This window comes from Larus michahellis, chromosome 9, assembly GCF_964199755.1.
Source record: "Larus michahellis chromosome 9, bLarMic1.1, whole genome shotgun sequence".
Lineage (NCBI taxonomy): Eukaryota > Metazoa > Chordata > Aves > Charadriiformes > Laridae > Larus > Larus michahellis.
The window spans coordinates 28,774,126-28,798,738 of NC_133904.1; the positions used below are offsets into that span (position 1 = coordinate 28,774,126).

General features: G+C 61.8%; 2 protein-coding genes and 1 pseudogene across 2 annotated transcripts; all 3 read right to left on the reverse strand.

Moving 5' to 3' along the window:
* Positions 1–2,996: 2,996 nt before the first annotated feature.
* On the reverse strand, positions 2,997–5,690 carry LOC141749074 (serine protease 23-like; annotated as a pseudogene).
* Positions 5,691–8,441: 2,751 nt separating this feature from the next.
* Positions 8,442–16,061, reverse strand: SLC7A3 (solute carrier family 7 member 3). The gene is made up of 12 exons (XM_074601401.1): positions 15,922–16,061; positions 13,545–13,953; positions 13,191–13,349; positions 12,924–13,104; positions 12,710–12,822; positions 11,540–11,762; positions 11,223–11,362; positions 11,040–11,142; positions 10,524–10,735; positions 9,721–9,887; positions 9,340–9,448; positions 8,442–9,230 (listed from the first exon to the last, which is right to left on the reverse strand). Exons 2-12 carry the CDS (start codon positions 13,912–13,914, stop codon positions 9,097–9,099), a joined length of 1,911 nt encoding a protein of 636 aa, XP_074457502.1. The 5' UTR covers positions 13,915–13,953; positions 15,922–16,061; the 3' UTR covers positions 8,442–9,096.
* Positions 16,062–20,181: 4,120 nt separating this feature from the next.
* LOC141748802 (uncharacterized) lies at positions 20,182–24,610 on the reverse strand. The gene is made up of 8 exons (XM_074601402.1): positions 24,055–24,610; positions 23,857–23,979; positions 23,383–23,508; positions 22,372–22,425; positions 21,655–21,755; positions 20,812–20,884; positions 20,532–20,603; positions 20,182–20,331 (listed from the first exon to the last, which is right to left on the reverse strand). Exons 1-8 carry the CDS (start codon positions 24,608–24,610, stop codon positions 20,276–20,278), a joined length of 1,161 nt encoding a protein of 386 aa, XP_074457503.1. The 3' UTR covers positions 20,182–20,275.
* Between the last annotated feature and the right edge of the window lie 3 nt (positions 24,611–24,613).

Genomic DNA, 24,613 nt, shown 5'->3' on the forward strand with positions numbered 1-24,613 from the left:
CTACCCAGGATTGATGTGGGTCAGTTTATTATGCAGACTCCTGAGGTCTTTGTTCATCCTTACACGAGCTGCTTAATACTACTAATTAATACTGTTATGGGGTTTGTGGAATCTGGTGTCACCCTGGTGTAAAAGACAGCTTTTGGGTGAGGTGGCCGGTCCCCAGGTGGCAGGACGTGTGGAAGGATTTGGGCAGGTGCCTAGGGCGGTTATCACCTCCATCGCCTGGGACTTTACACCTGAACAGGCAAGTAACCTTGGCAAACTGATGCGCCACCTGATCGAAGGGTCCCGTGCCTACCCCAGTGAAAACCAGCAGTACTGGTTTCAGCTTGGCCTGTGCCTACCGAGCCACAGTTCACTCCTATCAGAGATCTGTGGTTAAAGCAGGGACCCAGACCACCTCTGAGAACACCTTGACTGAGCCTAGGGTGCAAGCTACATCTGAGGACATGGTAGTAGAGATAGGGACCCAAACAACAACAGTTGCCCCAGTAGTGAAAAAGAAACGGTGGACAAGGAGGTGAGCGGGTCCATATCAGCGATTAGTAAGGGAGGAGGAAGAGGAGGAAGGGTTTGATCAAGAAGCTGATCCTTTGGCAAAGAAATTGGAGGAAGGAGTGAGAGAATTCAGACAAGTGGCAGAAACTACCCAGTCTCTGACCTCATCAGAACTTCGAGACGTGTGGAAAGATGACAGCCGCCAGCCAGGTGAGTGGATTGCTGCCCGACTGCTCTGATGCTGGGATAATAGAGCCGGCAGTCAGCAATTGGAAGGTAGGGGAACCCAACAGCTGGGATCCCTTGCTAGAAACTGGGGAGTTGAGAGAGGAATTGGAGAAGAGGCAGCAATTTGCAGTCTCCGGAGATGGCTCCTCTTTAGTGTGATGGCAAGATACCCATTCCAGAAAGATCTTGTGAACTGCCCGGGAACGTAGAGTACCGCAGATGGAAGCATCCAGTGCCTGAGAGAATTGGCGGTGCTGGAAGTCATCTACAGTGATCTAGACGATGAGGTCTCCAAAGAGACAGAGAATGACCTGTGCACATGGGCCATGTGAGGAAAGTGCCCCAGCGTCACATCCTAACAGCTTGGCAGCGATGTATTGTGCCAACTGTGGAGAGAGTGTCTTCTCGGCTCCAAAACTTTGAAGAAAATCTCTGTCCCTCCTCATTCCCTATGACAGGCATTCTTCCCACTTCAAGAGCATGGCTGATACTCTCTATCCTGTTCTCGGGGTCCAAACAAAGGACCAGGGGAGATGAAAACCCTTTCTGATCTGTCCCCAAGAACCTCTCAGATCGGGCAGGTAATTCCGTTGAACAAGTTAAATTCTGTCTGTAAATTGGGTTTGTATTATGTAAATAATAGGGGTTGATCCCTGCCCAGTAACGTGTAATCATGATTTTTCATGCATTATCTCATCCGAGATAATGGAAACTGTTGCACACCCATCTGCAGACCAGGCATACAATTTCAATTAGTTTAATCCTCACATTACCCCAAAGTCTTGATAACTGAGCGGGAGGGGGTGTTACATTTAGTTTGTTGAAATGCCTCCTACCTGTTTGTTTTGCAAGTCAGGTCGCTCTGCCTGTACAGCTGTCAGGTCTGGAAGGAACTGCATGTTTAGCTTTCGGCAGGTTTCAGCAATGACAAAGCGTTGAGAAGCCTGTGATGCGGGCTGACCCGGAGACGCAGTGAAGAGGAGCAGGACATTGACTCAAGAGCAAAAAATACAAGCAGTCATCTGTCCAGCCTGGCAAAGCAGCATCAGCGCAAGGTCCCGTGTGGAGAATATGAATTACAGAGGGCAAACACAGCAGGGAAACTTGGAAAACTTAAGGAAGATGGGGAGAGGTATCAGCTGTGAAACTCTGGGATTAGCAAAGGAATCTCTTGTGTATGAGGAAGGGAACCCCAAGGTGAGTTTTCAGTTTGCTAATGGAAGAGCCTGGTGTGGCCTGTTGGACACATCGGTCCTATGGGTGTGACAGAACGTGCGTAAATCTGTTCATTTCAGTCAGGTGCCTGGGCTGTTTTGTGACTGGAGAAGGCCTCAGTCCCTATTTTTGCAAGTTACTGTGATTTCAGCCCTACTCAGATCTCCCTGTCCCACTCACTTCGGTCTGGAGGAAGAGTGTCTCCTTCAGCAAGGCCCAAACCAGAGCTAGCAATCTATGCACCCCTTCCTCTTTCAACATAACCTTTGCAGAGATTTGTGCTGACTTTTATTCAAATACATGTATTTGCCTAAAAGAATCCACCTTAAATACTACAGCTGCCGTAAATGTCAGGATCCCTTCCTTCTACAGCAATCCCAAACAGAACCAGAGAGAGATGAGAAAGTTTACAAGTCAGTAGGTGCTTCCAGCCCTCAGCCCGTGCTGGCACGTGTAGGTACCCACACGGCACCATGCTGCATCCATCAGAAGAGGTGTCCTTGCCAAGAGTGTTCCCAAGCACGGTGACTACCAGAGCCCCGGAGCAGCCCCTCCTGCCCTGGCCGGGCTCCTGGCCACGGCACGCTCTGTGCCCAGAAGACTCAGGCTCCAGGGCTGCCTTGCAGACACCTTTCATCAGCACACAAAGGTCCTGTTAGGAGAGAAACCCCTTTGTCCTCACATTGCTGGGGCAATGCCAAGCTGGGCAGCGCAGCCAACAGACAGAGACCTGACCAGACCCAAGAGAAATCGGGTACAGCTTAACAGTAAGCATGTGGCTGCCTCTCCCACGTCGTGGGCCGTTGACATGCTGGAAGCGGAGGCCGCTTTCCCTGGCCCACAGCCAAGCTCTTTCTGTAAAGAACCCTGATGCTGAGTTCATGCCAGCACCAACCAAAGGAGCTTAAACCACTCTTCAGGCTTCCCAGGGAATCAGGACTTGGGCTCCAGTGGGTTTCTGCTGGATCCTTTGTGATCTGTGGAGACCCTCTTCCTCCGTGACAGAGAACAGGATAAAGTGGAGCAGCTTTGCCAGGAAACGCCGCTTTTCCTCAAGCCCTTTGGCTGGGCTCTTGCACAGGAACACCACACTCAAAGCCATCTGCACTGGGGAGGGGAAGAAGCAGGCTGCAGTTCTCATTCAGACAGCTTTTAGAGTCCCCTTTGGTCCAGTAACAAATCTGAGCAAGCTTTAGAGCGCTCAGACAAACAGCAACATTATAGTTGTGGTGCTCCACAACCACTTCCAGCCACTGGTGCCCTGAGAAGACCCTGATCACCTTCCTCTACCTTTTGTGTCATGTGGGGCCCCACTCTTTGCCATACACCTGGACGCACCAGGCCTGGCGTCACAGCACTGGTAAATGAGGTGGACCATCTCGTCCTCCACCCCACAGAAGCAGTAGACCAGTTCGCCCGGCTGGTCACTGTCAAACCCTGAGAAATGAATCCTTCTCCCAGACATCTCCCAGGCACAAATACAGGTTGGGCGGAGAATGGCTTGAGAGCAGCCCCGATGAGAAGAACTTGGGGGTGCTGGGGGACAAGAAGATCAACATGAGCCAGCAATGTGCGCTCACAGCCCAGAAAGCCAACTGCATCCTGGGCTGCATCAAAAGAAGCGTGGCCAGCAGATCCAGAGAGGGGATTCTGCCACTCTGCTCTGCTCTGGTGAGATCCCACCTGGAGTACTGTGTTCAGCTCTGGAGCCCTCAGCACAAGAACAACATGGACCTGTTGGAGCGGGGACAGAGGATGGTCATGAAGATCCGAGGGCCGGAGCCCCTCTGCTGTGAGGACAGGCTGAGAGAGTTGGGGTTGTTCAGCCTGGAGAAGAGAAGGCTCCGGGGAGACCTTTGAGCCCCTTCCAGTCCCTGAAGGGGACCTACAGGAAGGATGGGGAGGGACTCTGGATCAGGGAGTGTAATGACAGGACACGGGGTAATGGCCTCAAACTGAGGGAGGGTAGATTTAGATTGGATATCAGGAAGAAATTCTTTGCTGTGAGGGTGGTGAGGCACCAGAACAGGTTGCCCAGGGGAGTTGTTGATGCCTCATCCCTTGAGGTGTACAAGGCCAGGCTGGATGAGGCTTTGAGCAGCCTGGTCTCTGGTGGGAGGTGTCCCTGCCCAGGGCAGGGGGATGGCACTGGATGATCTTTAAGGTCCCTTCCAACCCGAACCATTCTGTGATTCTGTGATCTCCTCTGCTGCCAGAGCTGTCCCCAGCTTCGTGTGCAGCCGCCGAGATGGCCTACGCAGCTCCAAATGGGTGCAATCATAGTCCATGCTGACCAAGCCGGGGCCTCGGATCCAGCCCGTGGGCACCTGCGCGCGCTGCACCCGAGCCCAGCACATCGCCAGCCTCCCCATCCTCGTCCTGTTGACAGCACCCTGCACCGGCATCAGGAAACCCACCTTGATCTTCTTGGCCCCCTTCACGTAGTCTTTGCTGTTGTGAATGCAGTGGGCAGCAGTGAGGAACTGCCACTCAGACACCGGCATGCCCATGCAGCCCACAGAGATCTTGATGGTGGCAGAATAGGGGTAGTTTATCAAGAAGTGGCTCCCACTGATGGAAAACCACCTGTTTGCACCATAAATCTGCTGCTTGCGTCACACACGCTGCCTCCACCATCTCCTCTCTGCCTTGCCCACCCGGGGACTCATTTCCACCATGGTGAGGGTGGGGGTGCCACTGGGGTACGCTGTCTCGTAAGAGAGGTACTCCTGGAGGTCCTGTGGGACCAGGGTGGCCTCCTGCCGGGCACAGGCAGCACCACAGACCATTGTCAGCTCCAGGATGGGCTGTGGCAAGAACCGCACTGTGGCTAGTTGCAGCGTGGACCAGGAACGAGAGCGGGAACCAGGTCACCAGCTGCGGTATCATAGAATCATAGAATGGTTTGGGTTGGAAGGGACCTTAAAGATCATCTAGTTCCAACCCCCTGCCATGGGCAGGGACACCTCCCACTAGATCAGGTTGCTCAGAGCCCCATCCAGCCTGGCCTTAAAAACTTCCAAGGATGGGCCTTCCACCACCTCTCTGGGCAACCTGTTCCAGCGTCTCACCACCCTCATGGTGAAGAACTTCTTCCTAACGTCCAGCATGAATCGACACATCTCTAGTTTTGATCCATTCCCTCTAGTCCTACCATTGCCCGACATCCTAAAAAGTCCCTCCCCAGCTTTCTTGTAGGCCCCCTTCAGATACTGGTAGGCCACTCTAAGGTCTCCTCTGAGCCTTCTTTTCTCCAGTCTGAACAACCCCAACTCTCTCAGTCTGTCCTCATAGGAGAGGTGCTCCAGCCCTCTGATCATCCTCGTGGCCCTTCTCTGGACACGTTCCAGCACGTCCATATCTCTCTTGTAGTAGGGGCTCCAGAATTGGATGCAGGACTCCAGGTGTGGTCTCACGAGAGTGGAGTAGAGAGGGAGAATCACCTCCCTCGCCCTGCTGGCCATGCTTCTACTGATGCAGCCCAGGATGCGGTTGGTTTTCTGGGCTGCAAGTGCACACTGACCGCTCATGTTGAGCCTCTTGTCTGCCAGCACCCCCAGTACTGGGAAGAAAGGAGAGTAAGAGAAGAGCAACCACCTGGCAGCAAGTCATCGTGCCAGACCTGCAAAGGCAGAGCAAGGCGGGCATTAAGCCTGCACGATTAGAGACCCGGCCACCTGCTGCGGCTCGGGGCCGGGAGGATTATCGGATGCACGCAGCCTCCTGCCAGCTCCTGGGTCGTGCATGCTTAAGCTGTTACTACAGAGAGCAGAAGGGTTGGGACCTGCCTGGAGTCGGGTGAGTAAAAGAGCGATAGAAATCTCACCCAGCACTGGCTTTGATCTCCTGGAGCTCTTCTGGCCGGTGAGGCCCTGCAGCACAACACAGCGCCGCTGCAGAAATATCACGAGTTGATGAGTTTGCTCTGTTGCGTCAGTAACCCTGTCTGCCCCGGGGTGGATTCGCCGGATTCCAGTGCTTGCGCCCCACTGATGGATGCGTCCCACTCGGCAGCTGCTGCAGCTCCGCTCCCCCAGCCCGTCACCTGCAGGGAGGAGGATCTGATGGTACCTGCTCGCTGGTCCGACAGGGAAGAAGGCCACGCATTAACTCCTCGGATTGAAGGACACGTGGCAGTCCGTGAGGTTATGAAAGCCACAGGGGACCGGCTGGACCCAGGCGGGGAGGGAGGTGAGAGCCACCAGCTCTCTGCACCATCGCACCCTGTCCCACAGTGCTGCGTCCCCGGCATGGCCCACGGCCACAGCACATTGCCGTCTGCTGGTGGCCGCAGCCGGGTCTCCACTGCAGTGCTGCCCCAACTGCCTGCCCCCTCGGCACGGCTCGGGCCAAATGCAGCTGGAGTCAACAGCCCTCCGTCTCCCCTTTAAATCCAGGGGGAGGTGGCAACAGGGAGATCACAAACCAAGCCCAAGGGGGCCTTCCCGAGCCTCCCCCTTCCCCGGCCGCTACATCCAGCAAGAGAGCACCAAAACGGGAGCCAGCCCTGCCCGTGCTCCTGCCCATGCTCTTGCCCGTGCAGCGGCACCGGCACTGGCACCGGCACCGGAGCAGCTTCAGGCCTGTTTGGTTCCCCCCAGGGCTCTGCCAGCCGCGCCGCAGGGCTGGAGTCGCCCAGGAGCCCCACTCTGCTGCCTCTCAGGTGGAAACTGCGGGTCTGGGGGGGGCAAAGCACAGTCGGCTGTGTGCAGGGCTGGAAAGCGGAAAAGCCAGGTTCTGCTTTTTGCTGCCTTTTCTCAAACCAGAAAACGATCCCTTCCAGACTGGCACGGGAGGGGAAAGCCCACCCTGCAGCCCCCCAACCCCTGACACCCAGGAATGTGCTTCGCTCACGGCCCCGCTCCACACAACGGAGCTATCGGAGCATCTCGGCAGGCCGCGTGCAGGCTGGCATGGCAGCAGTTAAAGCTGTGCCGACAACACGCTGGGGCTCCTGTTGGGTGTTATTCACACTCCGACTGATGCACCAAGATGTGCAGCAGCGGGAAAGGCAGAGGCACTGCCCGGGGGAGGACGCGGGGCCACCCCTGGCAGCTCTGCCAGCCCCGATGGGGCGGAAGGAGGCTGTGGGGAGAGGGAGGCAGGGTCCCCCCACGGTGGCCACCCAGGCCTGGGGCGGCCCCCCCCCCAGGCAGGCAGCCAAGGGCATGGCACCCGGCCTGGGCCCCGGGGCGGACGAGACTGCTGTGCTCCTGCCAGCGCCCACAGTGGGACGACACCGACCCACCGCACGGCACCCGCACGGGTTGGCGGCTGCCAGACAGCTGCCATGGTGGGAGGTGCCGTGGTGGGAGCTGCCCAGGGCTTCCAGCACCCTGCTCCATGTCCGGAGCTCCGCCAGCCCCAATGGGTGCCCAGGATGGGATGCCAGTGCTCCGTGGGATGGCCTGGGGACAGGCAGGGACATACCCATGGGCACAAACAGACGCACGGCCATGGGCATGGACATGCACACGTGCACGGGGACACAGGCACAAAGGGGGGGCTGCAGCAGTGCTGAGGCAGGGGGTGAGGACTGCAGCCGTATCACAGGCCCATTGCCCCCTAGGCTTGGGCAACAGCACCTGAACCCGGGTGCATGGGTGCTGGGGGACTGCAGGCTTAGGGCTCAGCGGGGCCCCATGTGCTGCCCCGGGCCAGAAGATGCCCATGGGGCGGGGTGGTGGGACCCAGCGCAGCACAGTGTGGCACCAGCACCAGCGGGAAAGCTGGAAGCACCTGCAAGGAGCCAGTGCCTGCACCTGTGGGCTGGAGCCTGGGGCTCTGGAAGGGCACCCCAGCCCGGGGCAGCAGGGCAGGCAGTGCCCGGCGTGGGGCCAGAGCAGGCACCGCAGCCCCTTTTTCCCTGGGCACATCCTCGGGGCCGGGCTCACAGCTCCAGCCCAGAGGCCAAGCAGAGCTGATGGCTTGGGGCCCTCGCTGCTGACCGTGCAGTGACCCTGCTCCACTGCCAGTAAGCCGGGAGAGATGCCGGAACTACGCCAGATCTATCTGCCCTAAATTAGTTTATTTTGCAAAATTATCCATCAGGGCTAATTTAGACCAGATCAGAATCTGGGAAATCAACATCTTTTCACATGGATGCAGAGCAGCTCCCCTCCACGCTTCCTCTGCAGGGCACTGCTGGAGCACCCAGGAGATATTTCCAAGGTCATTACTGCAGCCGCTGCCCCGGGACCCGGCGACACGCTCCCACGCAGCGCAGGGCGTGCAGGGCAGGGCCATGGCAGGCTGGTGTGCTGCCCACGGGTCCCAGCAGGGCTGGGTTGAGCTGGCCTGGAGCACTGCCCCACGGTTCCCAGTGGACAGCGTGAGGGCTGGTGGCCCCAGCCGGCAGGTTTGGGGCAGGGAGATCAGCCAGCTGTGGCCGAGCCCCGCTCTGCGCTGGCACCAGCCTGGCACATGGGGTCCTGCCCGAGGCTCTGTGGCCACAGGGCATTAACACTAGCTGCAGCAGGACCAACAGAGCCAAGCAGTTAAAAACCATTTAGTTTAATAGGTATAAAAATCGTCATTAAAACACCAATTATACAAAGGGATACGAGGTTGGAGGCTGGCATGGCCGCCATGTGGACATCTTGATGGACATCCGAGCTGGATGCTCACCCCAAGCAGCATGGCTGGGGCAACGCAAGGCTCAGCGTGGGATGCAAATCCCAAGCACAGAGAGGGGTTTGGCCAGCTGAGCCCCGTGCTGCCGGCAAGTACCGAACTGCTGGCGGTATCAGAATGGCCGCCCCAAGCCTCGTGGCACAACGCTTGGAAAGCACAGGGAGGAGGTGGTGACCACAGCCACATGCACAGACAGGACAAATACAGCTGCACCATCAGGCGGGGCCTCCTGTGCGCAGGGAAAGCAGCATTTCTGACAGCAGCTTCCACGGCGGGAGCGCCATGCCGCTGTCACTGGCAGAGACCAGCCCCGGCCCAGCAGTGCTCCCACCCGGCCCGGGGTCTCGTCTCCGTGACCTCTGCTCTGCGAGGGGAAAGGCCAGCGCACGGCCCGGCTCGGCGGTCCTGACGCTGGGACTCACTCCCTGCAGGGCAGGGGATGGATGTACCATGCGGATCATGATCTTGTCCTGAGCGGGAATACTGGCAGAGGTCCACGGAGTGCGGGTGCCCGGTCTCTCAGACCGCAGCAGCCCCAGGGCTGAGGTCCAGTCCAGGGTGGTGCAGAGGCTTTTCTACTGTCGTACAGGCTTCCTCCGCGTTTTTCCCTTCCACGCTGTTCCGAATCCCGTAGCCAAAGTAAATCATAAAACCTGCAGGACAGTTTCCGCAATGAAATGGGTGGCGGCGGCGGGCTGCCAGTGTTAACAGCCCCCAGGGGAGACCCCGCGGGCACTGCGCTCCCCTCTGCAGGACACCTACCCACGACCATCCAGATGGCAAACCGCACCCAGGTGCCAGCACTCAGCTGTACCATCAGCAGGATATTAACGAAGATGCTGAAGATCGGCAGGAGCGGGAGGAAAGGTACCTGCGAGGGACAAGAGCTGCCATGTCAGCTGTGACTTGAGAGACCCGGCTGGGCTTGAGGATGCTCCTGGCCAGGGAGGGATCCCACCCCTGCCACAGCCCAGAGAGCACTTTCACCCTGGGGACTGCACCTCAGAGAGCCACATCTCGAGGCCCTGGGCTCTCCTGGATGGTGACTGCCGGGCAGCAAGCCCTGGCAGACCCTGCAATGGCCCAGACCCTACCGGGGGTCCGCGGGGGTGCAGATGCTGAGCTGCTGGGGGCTGCACTCACTTTGAAGTTCAACCGCGCGTTGCTCTGCGGCTGCCTCCAAACGATGATGGTGGGAATGAGCAGAGCCACGAGGAGCAGCACCAGGGCTACGATCCAGCCCACGCTGGCGTCCTTCAGCGCGTTTACCTTGAGGGTCAGGACGATGCAGATGACCGTGATGAGTGTGGCTGCAAGAGATGGGGCAGTCAGGTGGCTGCATGGCATGTGGCCTCTCTGGGACCCCAAGCCTCACCAACGGCTGGGCTGAGGCACCCACTCCTCTCAGTCAGGTACAGTTCCAGCACATGCTGTCTCCAACACCCACCCCAAAGTCTCGGGAAAGCACTTTGTGGGGGGAATTCACCAGCCCAACAAGCCGAGGGGAGCCTGCGCCACACCTGGCTGAGCCGCCCTGTTCTGGAAGCACAATGAAGCCATCGATGGATGGATCAAACCTTGCTGGCCGAGCCTCAGCACTCTCGAGGGGCTGGGGAACACCCTCACTGGGTGGCCAGCCTGGGCCAGGCTCATCACAGGGAGCTCCCACGACAACCCGCACATGCCCAGCTTAGCCCCCACGTCATCCATCAGCCCCCGCGCACCCCAAACCCCAGCTGTGCTCTACACCTGGCACCCTGCTCAGCACAGAGCGGGTCCCACGCCTGCTGGTGCTGCCAACGGTAGCTGGCAGCCTGTGCTACTCAGCCCCTCTCCTCCGCCCGGAGAACCCACCATCCATCCCTTCCCAGCTCGGTGGAGATGCGCCAAAACGCTCCGGCCCCTGGCAGGAGGGCGACATCAGCCGCTGCCTCCTGCTCACTCACCGATGACCGAGACACAGACGTAGACAATGCGTCCCGAGAGCGCAGTGGGGGTGTTTGTGGGCGGGTTGAAGAGCGTGGCCAGGGACAACGTCTCCTTCTGCTGGGCGCTGGTGGTGGCGATGGTCGGGTTCATGATCACCCTCTCCTCCTCGTTCCCGTTCAGCTCCAGCATTTCCACGGCCTTCGGGGAGTTCAGCTGCCCAGACTGGTACCTGTGCAGATGGGACAAGCTGCAGCACAGCCCCAGGAACTTCCCCGCCCAGGGGGACAGTGGCCAGCACCCTCACAGCCCTCCCGCTCCTCTAGCTCCATGTGCTGGGCTGGCAGCAGCCCTGTGATGGCCACCCCATGGATGTGCCCAGAGACAACACGCAGGCTCTTGTGAGCAGCCTCCATCATGGGAGCTTGACGCTTCCCCAGGCTGCATCCCCCTGGGACAGAGCTGTGGCCACAATGCCCGGGCTTGACGCAAGGCACATCCACCCCAGGCACCACCACGCAAGAGGAGGCACCCACCGGAGGATGAGCACGCACACCGCCACCAAGGAGTAGGCCAGCAGCGTGCCGATTGACATGAGGTCCACCAGGTCCTTCAGGTCAAGCAGGAAGGCCATCACCGCTGCAACGAGGACATACAGCATAAGCACAGCTCCAGACCGCCACGGGGGCCGAGTGGGAGGCAGCAGCCAGGAGCCTTACCCGCAAGGAGCCCCGAGGTGATGGTGGCTGACAGAGGGGTCTTCGTGCGGCTGTTGATGTTGGAGAGGAACTTGAAGAGCAGCCCATCCTCTGCCATGGCATAGATCACGCGGGGCATGGGGAACATGGAGCCCAGCAAGCTGCCGTGGGGAGAGATGGCTCAGGGCCTGCCAGGCCAGCTGCACGCGCCCACCACCCAGATGGGGACGGGACCGGCTCCGTGCCAGGAGCAGGAGAGCAGCCAGACGGGGCAAACCCCCAGGCCAGCCGAGTCCCCATGCCATGCCAGGTGGTGTCAGTGATGGAGCCAGTCCTACCTGGTGGAGAGGGCGCAGAGTGAGCCGACAGCAACGGCATAGCGGGCGGGCTCCCAGCCCACCGCCTTGAAAGCCTCGGGCAGGGGGCTCTCCTTGTTCAGGAGGAAGTAGGGCACCATGAGGGTCAGGGCCGCAGACACCCCGAAATAAGCCACAAAGCAGATGAGGAGGGACACAATGATGCCGATGGGGATCGAGCGCTGTGGGTTCCTGGCTTCCTCCCCTGTGCAGAGACAAGAGGCAGCGTCCGTCCCTGCTCTGTGGCACACCGTGGGGCAGCTGGCCCCGGGGGGACAAGCCGCAGCAGGGACTTCCCATGGCAGCGTGGGGCTGGGAGCAGCAGGGCGGGGGCTGTTGGAGAGGAGGGGTCCCCAGTCATGCTGCTGCACGGCCAGGAGCACGCGGCTGCAGCCCTGGCTTCCAGGCACGTGGCTGCCCAGCAGCTGGGCTCGCAGCTCCCCTGCTATGCCAGCCCTCTGCCCCCACCAGCAGCTCCCGCTCCCTGCGGAGCCCACTGAACACGGATCCTCCATGCCCACGGGTACAGCGACGCAGCCGCCATGCCCTCTGCCCCCAGCCTTTGCCAAGGCGTGCTCTCCTGCTGCACCACGCTCTCGGCAAGGGGCTCGGCGGCCGGCGTAGGAGGGATGGAGGCGGCTGCCAGGCAGCCCCTGGGGGCAGGGAGGCACATGCAGGGAGGTCAGGCAGAACAGCCTGTACCAGCCACCCACTAAGTAGATTCCTGGGGGAATGAGAGGAAATTAAGAGGGCTCCCTGCGCTCCAGAGAGCGGCAGCTCTGCATGAACTCAGTCATTTAGAAAAACGTTGCTTGAGGCTGGGAAACAACCAGGAGGCACCAGCAATTCCCAGGGCTGTTGCAGCCCAGACTCGGCAGCGGAAAGGCTCCCCGCTGCCCCGGGAGCTGCCTGCGCAGGCAGGGTGCAGCCCCACTCCCACCACGCAGTGCTGGGAGCCCCTTTTCCTGGGGCAGGGCAGGCTGTGAGCCCTTTTGTACTAGCCCAGCTGGGGACACAGCCGCTGCGGGGAAACCTCCCAGGAGCAGTGGGACAGGCTGTTTCCCACGCCATGGAGCATCCTCCCCAGCAGGTCCCAGCCAGCCGCCGGCCGCGCTGGGGAAATGCACGTGCCACCGTCGCCCAAGGCAGTACCTGTGGTGGCGATGCAGTCGAAGCCCACGAAGGCATAGAAACAGGTGGCAGCGCCAGTCAGGATCCCTTCCAGTCCAAAGGGGACAAACCCGCCAGAGCCAAAGTCTATTTTTCTGGAAAGGAAGGAGGAGAGCAGCTGCTGTGGGGTGCAGGGACAGAGGGGCTGGTGCCAGTCCTGTGCCAGCCCCTGGCCTGGCACGGTCACTCTCCTCACCTGATGTCATCAGGCGGGTCCGGGTACATGCTGTTGGTGTAGTCCTCCTCCGAGAGCTGCCAGTTCTTGATGTCTCCCTTCACGAAGCCAGCGATGATGACGAAGCCCAGCACCACCAGGTTCACCGCCGTGAAGATTTTGTTCACGAGAGCAGATTCGCTGACGCCAAAGGCCAGCAGCGCTGCGGGGACAGAAGGGGTTAGGGGGGACCCGCCAGGCTCCCGTGCCACCACCCGCGGTGCCACAGAGCCCCTCCTACGCACTCACCAGTGAGCAGCCCAATCAGGATCAGGGCGAAGAAGTCCGGGCGCTCAGCCAGCACCCCTGGCAGGTGCACTGTGGTCTTGTTCATGAAGAAAGTGGAGATGTGGTTGCCGATGATGTTGTCGAATGCTGCGCTCCAGGCTCGAGCCACGCTGGCCGTGCCTGGTCGATGGCAAATCTCCGCATCACTCCAAGTCCAGGGCAGAGCGGCACTGGCCACCCCCAGCACCCACCTCCCTGATGATCCCACCCCACACCCTGCTCCCGCAGCACCACACACTGCCCCCGTGAGCCCCCCACGCTGCCAGTGCAGTGCTGGAAGGAGCACACGTGCCAGCACCCTGCCCAGCCCCGTACCTATAACGTAAGAGAGGATGAGGTTCCAGCCAGTTGTGAAAGCGCAGATCTCGCCGACGGTGACGTAGCTGTAGAGGTAGGCAGAGCCAGTCTTGGGGACACGGGCCCCAAACTCTGCGTAGCAGAGTCCGGCCAGCACTGATGAGAGAGCAGCCACCAGGAAGCAGAGGACGATGGAGGGACCAGCCGTCTCCTTGGCCACCTCCCCAGCCAGCACATACACGCCGGCCCCCAGCGTGCTGCCCACCCCCAGGGCGATGAGGTCCAGCGTGGAGAGGCAGCGAGCAAAACGTGTGTCCTCAGAGCTCAGATCCACCACGCGCCGGCGGATCAGCTTCTTCCCAACACTGGTCATTTTTCCCCCAAACATCTTGTCCTCTCGTGGGTGGTGCTCAGCTGCTCAAAACCCCTGCAAGAGAAGGGACCGCAGGAGCATGAAGCCCAGGGTCCTTCAGGCCGCAGAACCCCCGCCGCAAGGAGCAGGGCAGGCAGCGATGCCCACGGCAGTTGTGCCTGCTACCAGCTGACCCGCCAGCACCAAACTCCTGCCACACTCGTGGGGCAGACACCATGGAGGCTCCCTTCAAGGCACCGTGGGGTACACACCCCCCACCTGCGCAGCTCCTGCGCCGGGGGAGCGAGCCAGGGATGAACCCAGCCAGTCCATGGTGGGAAATAGGCTTGTTGCACAAGCCCTGTGTGGTCCCTACCACGGGGCCCCTGGGCACATCCCAGAGCTTGCCCACTGTCTCCCAGCAACTCCCCACTGATTTGGCAGCCTGGAGATCCCTCGGCCCAAACTTGACTGCTGGCACATCCCTCCGGCCTGGCGCGTGGGCGTGCGCAGCAGCGATGGCAGGGAGACAAAGCATTCCTCCAGCGGAGGATTTGGCAAGCTGGGCTGACTCACTGGGACGCAGCCGTTCCTCCTTTGCTCTGAGCATCTGCACTACACCCTCGGCAGGGGTGCGTGGCCAGACACACAGCGCAGGCCCCTGGCGCACATCCCCCCGTGTGATGATGATGATGGCCGAGCCCGCACACTCTGCAGGCTGCAATCACCCTAAACATGTGATACCCACACTCCCCTTGCTCACAGCAGCCACCCATCCCCAAAAAGCTCTGGGAGACAAGCACAGGCAGCCGGCACAGGGTGAGAGGAACCACAAGGAAAGCAGCGCCCGATGCCCACAGCCACAGCTGGCACCCCATGCCCAGTGCTGGACCACCTGCCCACCAGCACCTTCTCCCCACCAGCTGCTCCCTTTGTTGGGAAACAAAACACTCCCAAGCCAAGCACAGGGGCAGGACCAATGCGGCACTGTATGGATCAGCGTAAATACACACAAGGATAACTTTGTGACCTTCTTCCACTGAGGGGGATCACCAGGGTTGCAGTGGCAGCCACCAGCTCAGCTGCTTTCCCATAACAAGAAAACCAGCCTGTTTCTGGGGAAACCTCCTCCTGAGCTGGCATGTGCCACCATTCAGCCTCAGCCCAAGGAGCCGTCCCGGCCCAGGGCAGCCTCTGGGCCAGGTTTCAAAGGAACAACAAGTGCCCCAGCATGGGCACCCTCCCCAGCCACTGCCTGGCCAACTCTGGCTGCCTTCCCCAGCCCTGATTGATTGCTCCAAGGATTTCTGATGCCCGACGGGAGCTCTGCAAACTGCAAGCGTGGCTGGCAGCCGAAACGTGCTCAGCCCTTATTTCCAGAGCAGCGCAGAGAAAAAAGCGCGAGCGGTGCCGAGCAGGAAGATGTGGGACAGCCTCCCCTGCCTAACCCCCGCCGGTCCTGCTGCCCTGGGATTTACCGTGCCCGCTGCAAGAAGCACGTTAAGCCCCCAGACCGCCCCCCCCAGCACCCCTTAGAGCCGGCCCAGGGAGAGCTGCTCGGCGGGTCGGCTGCTCCGGGGGGGGGAGCTCAGCCCACGGACGGAGAAGTGTCTCGCAGGAAGCCACGCTGTCGCCCGAGATGGAGAACATGCAGCGAGCTACGGGGGGGCAGCGGAGAGGAGACGGAGCGCGTCGGGCGGCAGCTCCCGCCGGCAGGACCCTCCGGCTGCCCGCCGCATCCCGGCCCCCACCACATCCCCTCGCCCGCCGCATCCCCTCGCCCGCCGCGGCTCGGGGCAGCCCGTCAGCCCCTCTCGGGACCCCCACCCCGGCCCCGCCGCGGGGGCATCCCCAGCTCCGGGGAGCTGCCAGCCCCGCTCCGTCCCGCCGGGGGGCCCGGCGCTGCCCCGGGGACGGCGGGAGCGGGACGAGGCGCCGCGGCAGGTCCCGGTCGCCTTCCACGTGCGGGCGGCGGCTGATGCAAGCGCGGCACCGGTTGCGCCAGGCCCCGCCCGGCCCGGCGGCGGCCCCGCCGCGACTCACCGGCGGCTCGGTAGGGCACGGTACGGTTCCGTATGGCTCGGCTGGCGCCGGTGCGACCCCGCTCCGCTCCGCTCCGCTCGCCGCGGGACTGCCGCCGCCGCAGCCGCCGAGGGGGTTGAAGGGCTGCCCGGCCCGGCCCGGCCCCGCCCCGCCCGCCGGAGCGCACCGCCCCGAGCCCCGGAAACGGGTACCGGCGCTCGGCCCCCCCGCCACCCCGCGCGACCCCCCCGCTCCCCGTGGACCCGCCCCGCCGCCCCCGGGGCAAGCGGCGGGCGAGGGGGACCAGCGCCGCCGGCAGTGCGGGGGAGTCCGTCCCCTCCCTGCCCCACCCGCGCCCCGCCACCCTGCCGCCCCCCGGGTCCCGGATTGGAAAAATACATAAATTCAAGAATTAAACGGCACCGGGGCGGGGGCCGGGCTCGGCTCGGCCCCGGGAGCGCGGCTGCCGCGGGCGGCGCCGCCGAGAGCAGGGCAAGGGACCGTGCGGCCGGAGGCATCAGCTGTTCCCCCAGCTCCCGCTCCCCCGGGAAAGGCCGCCGAGGGGGCGGCCGAGGGTCCCCCAGCCCAGATGTGCCCAGATGTGATACTCCGGGGGTAGGAGCCAGGCGGGGACCGGGGCGGGGTGGGAGGCCAGCCCTGCCGGGGGGCGTGCGGGGTGATGGGGGGGGTGTCTGCCCCCACTCCCGTGTGCTCGCAGGGAGCGAGTCCCGGCCCGCGCGGCTCCGCTGCAGCCTCCTCGACTCCGGGAGCAACAGGCAGCTCCGAGTGTTGGGGAACACCAGTCCCGGGAGAACCGTTTGGCAGCCGGGCCTGCAGCCAGGGGAGAGCGGGAGCCGGCACCCATCTCTCCAGAAATCTGCTCCTGATGCAATCCAGCGTTCGGTGTCACGAACACCCATTCGAACAGGCAGTGATGCCAGGCAGGGAGCCGGCCCCTCCCTGACATCACGGGCCAGGCTCTGCTCCAGCGCCGCTGCTGAATGTGGAGGCAACAGGCTCCCAGCTCTTTGCGGAGCAGGGCAGGCAGGAGTGGCGGGCAGGGTGCTACAGGCCCTGCGCTGGGTGCTACAGGCCCTGCGTCAGGTGCCTGCGCACCCCGCCTCCCCCGGGGGTGCACACACAAGGGCTGGGGAGGCAAAAGGTTCCACTCGGCAAAAATGACCTCAAAGTGACGGAAAGAGCAAGGCGGGCTCCTGCGAGCGCAGCTGCCGGGCAGTGACGCAGGCTTTCCTCCCGCTCTGCAGATGAATGAACCCTGGCTCAGCAACGCCCCTTTCCCTCCCCGGCCACACACTCCCCAACAGAGGAAGGAAACAAGCCCAAGACGAAGATACAGAAATCCCCTGCAGCTCGCTGTTGGCGCCCGGGCGCTTCCTGCTCCTTCTTGGGCCACCTACAGCAGGCAGGGACCCGGCGTGGATGAAGCCCTGCTGCCTCCAGTGCCTTGGGCACAGCAGGGCTCTATGGGGGAATGCCCCGGCCCAGCCCCGTGGAGGCTGGGTACTCAGAGCAGCGAGGGGGGGTGACACCAAGACTCGCCTATTCCCAGAAACCCTCTTGCAACAGCAGCTGTTGGGAGGCAGTTCCGGGCAGGGAGCAGCACCGGGGTATCACACATGGCTCCATCTCCCAGACCCCACACGCAGCTCCACATCCATCTTCCCAGTGCCCCATCCTCACCTCCCAGCCTACCGCTCTCCCCTCGCCCTTCAGGGCACTGATCCAGCAGCAGGGGCCAATGGCTGGGAGCAGGCAGAGGCACGGAGCGAGCCAAGTGCACGTCCCAACAGGAGCTGCAGGAAGGCAGACAGTGGCAGGGCGCACGTAGGCAGTGCCAAGGAGGGTAGGAGGTGGCTACAGCCCAGAAAGGGAGCCAAAAGCCCTGCAGAAGCAGATCCAAATCGGGCCTTGGAACCCCATCACCTTCTACCACTGGAGCACAGAATCATGGAATATCTCAAGTTGGAAGGGATGTATAAGGATCAAGTCCAACTCCCTGCAGGACTACCTAACGCTAAACTATATGACTAACAATGTTGGCCAGATGCTCCCTGAACTCTGCCAGGCTTAGTGCTGTCACCAGTTCCCTGGAGAGCCAGGTCCAGAGACTGACCACCCTCTCTGTGAAGAACCTTTTCCTAATGTCCAATCTGACCTTCCTCTGATGCAGGTTCATTTCACTCCCTCGTGTCCTGTCGCTGGTCACTGGAGAGAGGAGATCAGCACCTCCCCTCTGCTGCCCCCCTCCAGGAAGGTGCAGGCTGCCATGAGGGCACCCCTCAGCCTTCTCTTCTCCAGGCTGAACAAACCAAGTGACCTCAGCAGCCCATTGTAAGTCTTGCCCTCAAGACTTTTCACCATTTTGGTCACCCTCCTCTGGACACACTCCAATAGTTTGATGTCCAGGCAACCAAAACTGCACACAGTGCTCGAGGTGGGGCTGCACCACAGAATCACAGGATGGTAGGGGTGGAAGGGACCTCTGGAGATGATCCAGTCCAACCCCCTGCCAGAGCAGGGTCACCCACAGCAGGTGGCACAGGAATGCCTCCAGGCAGGTTTGGAATGTCTCCAGAGATGGAGACTCCACCACCTCCCTGGGCAGCCTGTGCCAGGGCTCTGCCACCCTCATAGGAAAGAAGTTCCTCCTCGTGTTTAGGTGGAACTTCCCATGGTCAAGTTTGTGCCCGTTACCCCTTGTCCTGTCACTGGGCACCACTGAAAAGAGCCTGGCCCCATCCTCCTGACACCCACCCTTTCAGTATTTATAAGCGTTGATGAGATCCCCCCTCAGTCGCAGTCGTCTTTTCCAGACTGAAGAGACCCAAATCCCTCAGCCTTTCTCCATGAGAGAGGTGTTCCAGTCCCCTCAGCATCTTGGTAGCCCTTTGCTGTCCCCTCTCCAGCAGTTCCCTGTCCTTCTGGAACCGGGGAGCCCAGCACTGGACACAGCACTCCAGATGTGGCCTCCCCAGGGCAGAGCAGAGGGGGAGGATGACCTCCCTCCACCTGCTGGCCACACTCTTCTTGATGCCCCCCAGGATGCCATTGGCCTTCTTGGCCACAAGGGCACATTGCTGGCCCATGGGCATCCTGTTGTCCACCAGGACTCCCAGGCTTCTTTCCACAGAGCTGCTCTCCAGCAGGTCACCCCCAACCTGTCCTGGTGCAGGGGGTTATTCCTCCCCAGGGGCAGCACCCTACACTTGCCCTTCTTGAATTTCATGAGTTTTCTCTCCATCCAGCTCTCCACCCTGACCAGGTCTCTCTGGATGGTGTCACAGCCTTCTGGTGTGTCAGCCACACTTCCCCCCCAGCTTTGTGTCATCAGCAAACGTGCTGAGGGTGCACTCTCTCCCCTCATCCAGGTCATTGATGAATATATTGAAGAGGGCTGGGCCCAGTACTGACCCCTGGGGAACACCACTCATCACTGACCTCCAACGAGACTCCGTGCCCCTAATCACCACCCTCTGAGCTCTGTCTTTCAACCAATTTTCAGTCCACCCCACTGTCCATTCATCTAACCCACGCTTCCTAAGCTTCCCTATGAGGATGCTGTGGGAGACGGTGTCGAAAGCCTTGCTGAAGTCAAGTGCAGAGCGGGACAATCACCCCCTCGACCAGCTAGCAATGCTGTGCTTGATGCACCCCAGGACACAGTTGGCCCCTCTGGCTGCCAGGGCACACTGTTGACTCCTATTCAACTTGCCGTCAACCCAAACCCCAGATCTCTTTCCGCAGGAAAGCTGCTCTCCAGCTCCAGTGTCTGGGGGCAGGTAATGGGGAAGCAGCGCTTGGGACTCAGTCCCTCGCTGTTCCCGCCTGCCAGCACTGGGACCCCTGCCCTGTTGCCTTCTCTCTGTGGGAGGCTGATGAAGGCACCTTGTCACGCTGCCTCACGTCTGGGCGAGGCCATGCAGAGTACCACTGTTTGGTGCTGGCAGTGCCCCGAGGCTGGGCTGGGAAGGCTGGCCTGCTCCCGCTCCCCGTTATCTCTGCCTGGTGTTCCCGGCTGCCCTGGTGTGCCGCAGGCAGCCCGCACCCCTTCCTGGTGTGGCTGCCATTGACTGTGCACAGGGGTGGCTGCACAGGGATGCTCCCTCCGCTCTTCCCCACCCCTGCTCGGCACTGAGACGAGCCGCTCCAGTGCCAGCCCTTTGGAGAAGAGCTGGGCAGCACTGGGCACTGGTCCTACCCCAGCAGACAGCAAGCGTCACTGAGAAAAGACACCTTTATTTTAAATACAAGGACTTAAGAAATTCATTTATTCAAGAGCTGCACAAATATCTGGCGCGATGGCTCAGGCGGCCCGACGAGCGGCTGTTGTGAGCCTGTTCCCATGTGCCAGCTGTCAGTCTCTCCTCAAGTCACCACTCTCCTCCACTGCTGCATCCTCGGGACAGATTCCTGGGGAGCAGCAATGGCAGCATCACGGCCCTGCTGCTCCAAGCACTCAGCACCACGAGCTGTGTCCCTGCCACCTGGCAGCCCTCAGTTCCACCGGCAAGGCATCGCCAGAGGATCCCTGCAGCCTGCCCAGGGGCGAGGGCTCGCAGGGAACGTACCTGCTGCTCTGAGCGAGGGCTCGCCCCAGCGAGGGAACGTACCTGCTGCTCTGAGCTGAGCCTGCAAGGAGGAGATGGTCCGGCGATAGGCTTCACACTGGGCAGTCTTGTCAGCTGCAGGCAGGAGGCAAGCAGGCGTGTGCCCAGCCCGTCCCGAACACCTCACCCTCAGACCCCTGGGCTGGCAGCTGGGATCCTGCTCTACCCCAGAACAAGAAGCCAGCCTCATCCCCACGGAGCTGCAGGCTCCAGCTACAGGTGCAGGGGGTGTCATCTGGACTGAAGGTGTCCCACAGTCCTCAAAACAGCCAGCCCCACGTACCAAGCTCGCCTTTCACTCGCTCCAGCTCGTTCTTGACACGCTTCAGCTCCTGGGACAGCTGATCACCAGCAGCCTGGTAAGGGCAGGGTGTAAGTGTGAAGCATGGGGCAGTTGCCCCAACGCAGTGACCTGCAGCCCAGCCCTGCCCGTGGAGGAGCAGCACACGCACACCAGCGGCTCCTGGGCTGGGGGAGCCCTGCTCACCCCCCTCAGCATGTCAGGGCAGGGCCCTGTTTTCACATTCACCCCTGCTTCAGGAGCCTGGCGCCGCTGCAGTGCAGCCCAAGCGACACCCCGAGGCCAGCACCCGCGGCACCGCTGCCAGGGTGCACGCATCGCACCAGCCCCGCCTGGCAAAAGAACCGCCGTTGGCTTGTCAGCGAGCAAGTTCCAGTGCCCGCGGGTCACACGGGTGCCTTTGGCAGGCTACAGCCGCAGAGCGAAGAGCCCTAAAACTGCTGGCAGACGCACAAACGCATTTTGCAGGCAGGAGACTTCACACCTTGGAGCCTCGCCTTGCTGCAGGCTCTGCTCACCCCATGCTGGGGACATGTCCCGCATGTCAGCAGGTATAAAAGTGACACCACAAGGCACAGGGGCTTTCAAAAGCCCATTAAAAAATTAACTAGACAGAAGCCTGCAGTCCCCTGAGCACTGTAGAGGTGATCAAGCCGTGCAGCAAAGGCACAAGGTCTCGTGTAAACCCCAGGGGAAGGCGAAAACAGCTCAGGTGCCATCCCAGAAATCCGCAGCCCCAAGTCCCATCACCTCCCACCTCCGGCACAGCTAGCCCATGCCACCTTGGAATGGTGGTCCCTGGTGCCAGGACACACTGACTTTTACCTGCTCAGCAGGGACGGCGTCCCCGCACCCTGGAGTCGGGCCAGGGGTCAACACGCTGGAAAAAGAGGACCCCACACACATCCACGTCTGGTCAGCCTTACCTGTGAAGAGAATTGTCGCCACTAGAAACGTAAACGCCATCCCCGGCCCCTCGTCAACCAGGCCACAGGGCAGCTCCAGACCAGGGGCAGAACCTATCCAAGGGAGCCAGAGGTCTTCAAGCCCCTCCAGCCCAATGGCTGCTGCTGGCCTGGCCTTCTCCTGCTGGAAGAAGGTGCTCCCGCATGGCCTAGCTCCCGGCAGCTCCGGGCTCCTGCTCAGAGTGTGCTCACCCCGGGCGGGCAGGGCTGTCCCAGCTGCAGTGCCTGGGGAAGGCAGCGCGACCCAGAGCACGCTGGAGCAACCCCGGTGCCATGTTCGGCGAGGACCCTGCTGGGGAGCGGCACTGCCCAACAAGCAGTTTCCCCATGCTCACCCCGACATGAGGCGAGAATCCACCAGAGCCCAGCGCAGGAACATAGACTCTCCTCACCGCAGTACACTCAGCGGATGCTTGGTTTTCAGCAGGCCTTTGGCAGTCAGGAGCAAGGAAAGCTCCAGAGGGGCTCCTCTCTACAGGGGAGCAAGCACCAGCTCCCTACCCCGGCATGGGAGCTCCGTACTGCTCACCTGCTCCCAGAACACTCCCTGCTGCAACCAGCCCTTCTTTGCTCTTACCATCTTCCTTCAGCTCCCAGGTCCTATTGCATATCAGCTTCTCCACAGGCAATCCTGAAGCGGAGTCCAGGAAATGAAAGCAAAGAGCATCAACCCCTGCCCAGAGAGCGCTTTGACAGCAACACAGTCACAGAATGGTAGGGGTTGGAAGGGACCTCTGGAGATGATCCAGTCCAACCCCCTGCCAGAGCAGGGTCACCCACAGCAGGTGGCACAGGAACGCCTCCAGGCGGGTTTGGAATGTCTCCAGAGACGGAGACTCCACCTCCTCTCTGGGCAGCCTGTGCCAGGGCTCTGCCACCCTCACAGGAAAGAAGTTCCTCCTCGTGTTTAGGTGGAACTTCCCATGGTCAAGTTTGTGCCCGTTACCCCTTGTCCTGTCCCCGGGCACCACTGAAAAGAGCCTGGCCCATCCTCCTGACACCCACCCTTTCCGTATTTATAAGCATTGATGAGATCCCCCCTCAGTCGTCTTTTTTCCAGACTGAAGAGACCCAAATCCCTCAGCCTTTCTCCATGAGAGAGGTGTTCCAGTCCCCTCAGCATCTTGGTAGCCCTTTGCTGTCCCCTCTCCAGCAGTTCCCTGTCCTTCTGGAACCGGGGAGCCCAGCACTGGACACAGCACTCCAGATGTGGCCTCCCCAGGGCAGAGCAGAGGGGGAGGATGACCTCCCTCCACCTGCTGGCCACACTCTTCTTGATGCCCCCCAGGATGCCATTGGCCTTCTTGGCCACAAGGGCCCATCGCTGGCTCATGGAACACACGCTGACAAGGGCCATTCCCTGTCCACATAGGAGCCAGAGCATCAGGCTCTTTGCTGGGTGCCTAAGCCTTAGTGCTCTGCGTTTCCCTTCCCCTCCCCTGAGCACAGCACACGCTGCCCTCTCCTGTCCTTTCCCCAGCATCACCCTCGACTCTGCAGCCCAGACCTGCGTGTCCCCTCCAGGGCAGCAGCTCCCCGCTCCCACCACCCCAGATCCCCCGGCTCCCCTGCCCACCTCCACCCTTACCGGGGCGGAAGCACTTGGGGGAAGCCGCTTTTCCCAGGGGACGCAGCCGGGAGCAAGACGCCACGGTAGGAATCGCTCTGGGGAGTCTCTGTGAGGACTCCCTGCGACTCCCCGCCTTGGCAGCAGCTGCAGGGGAACAAAGATGAGGCACGGAGGTCGCCTCGCTGGAGCAGCCACACCGCACCCTTCCCTGGGCAGCCCCGGGCTCGGTCAGGCTGCCTGTCCCAGGCCCGCGGGCACCAGCACCCCTGCGAGTTCACAACAGCATGGCTGCTAGCCCATGTTAGCGGGAGGCCAGAGCGTGCTAATTAATGCAGCGCTTGGGGCACAAGCACATTTCCCGGGCTCCAAACTGCACCCCTCCCAGGGACTCCCAGGCTCTGTCCCTGTCCCTGCTGCAGCCCAGGCCTCCCCTTTCCCCCCGCAGCATCAGTCCCTCCGAGCCTCCGCGCTCTGCCCGAGATGCAGAGTTACCTTCTCCCCTCCCCGCACCCCGGGGGGTGGCTTTGGGGATGGCAGAGGGTCGTGCCGGCTGCAAGGCCCCTTTGGGACGCTGGAGCCTGGGCCTGGCAGCCTCCGTCACCTTCGTCCCGGTCCCTGGGGAGGGGAGAGAGGTTGGCGCCCGGGGGCAGCAGTGGCCGCGCCGGGGCTCCCTCCAGCCACCCGCCTCACCTGGGGACCGGAGTGGTCTCGTCCCCGGGGCACCGAGCGCCTTGCCGGCCCTGGGGAGCTCCGGAGCCCCGCCGCCGGCCCGTGCCCCGATGAGGGACACCCTGCTGCCGCCGCGGCCCAGGGAGCGGGCGGAGGTGGTGGGGCGGCCGGCAGGGCCCGACGTGGCGCGGGGCTGCTGCCCGGCATCGCGCCGGGCCGCCTTTCGGGGCAGGGCCGGCGGGCGGGCGGGCTCTCCGCGGGCCGGGCCCGGAGCGGCGGCCGGCTGGCAGTCACCCGCGCCGGGGCGGGCCGGGGTCCCCTCGGCGAGGGGCGGCGAGGCGCCCAGCGGCGTGGAGGTGAGGAAGCCGGTGCCGTCGGGCCAGGGGCTGCTGCACTCCCAAGGGCCCGGCGAGGGCTCGGCCGCGGCGGCGCCGAGGTGCAGGCGGCCGACGATGGCGCGGCACTCCTCCTCGAAGAAGCTGCGGTAGAGCGAGGACAGCGGCGGCTCTTCGTGCCGCAGCAGGTCGGGGCGGCCCAGTGAGCCGAGGCTCTCCCGCGGCTGCTCCCGCCGCCGCATCCC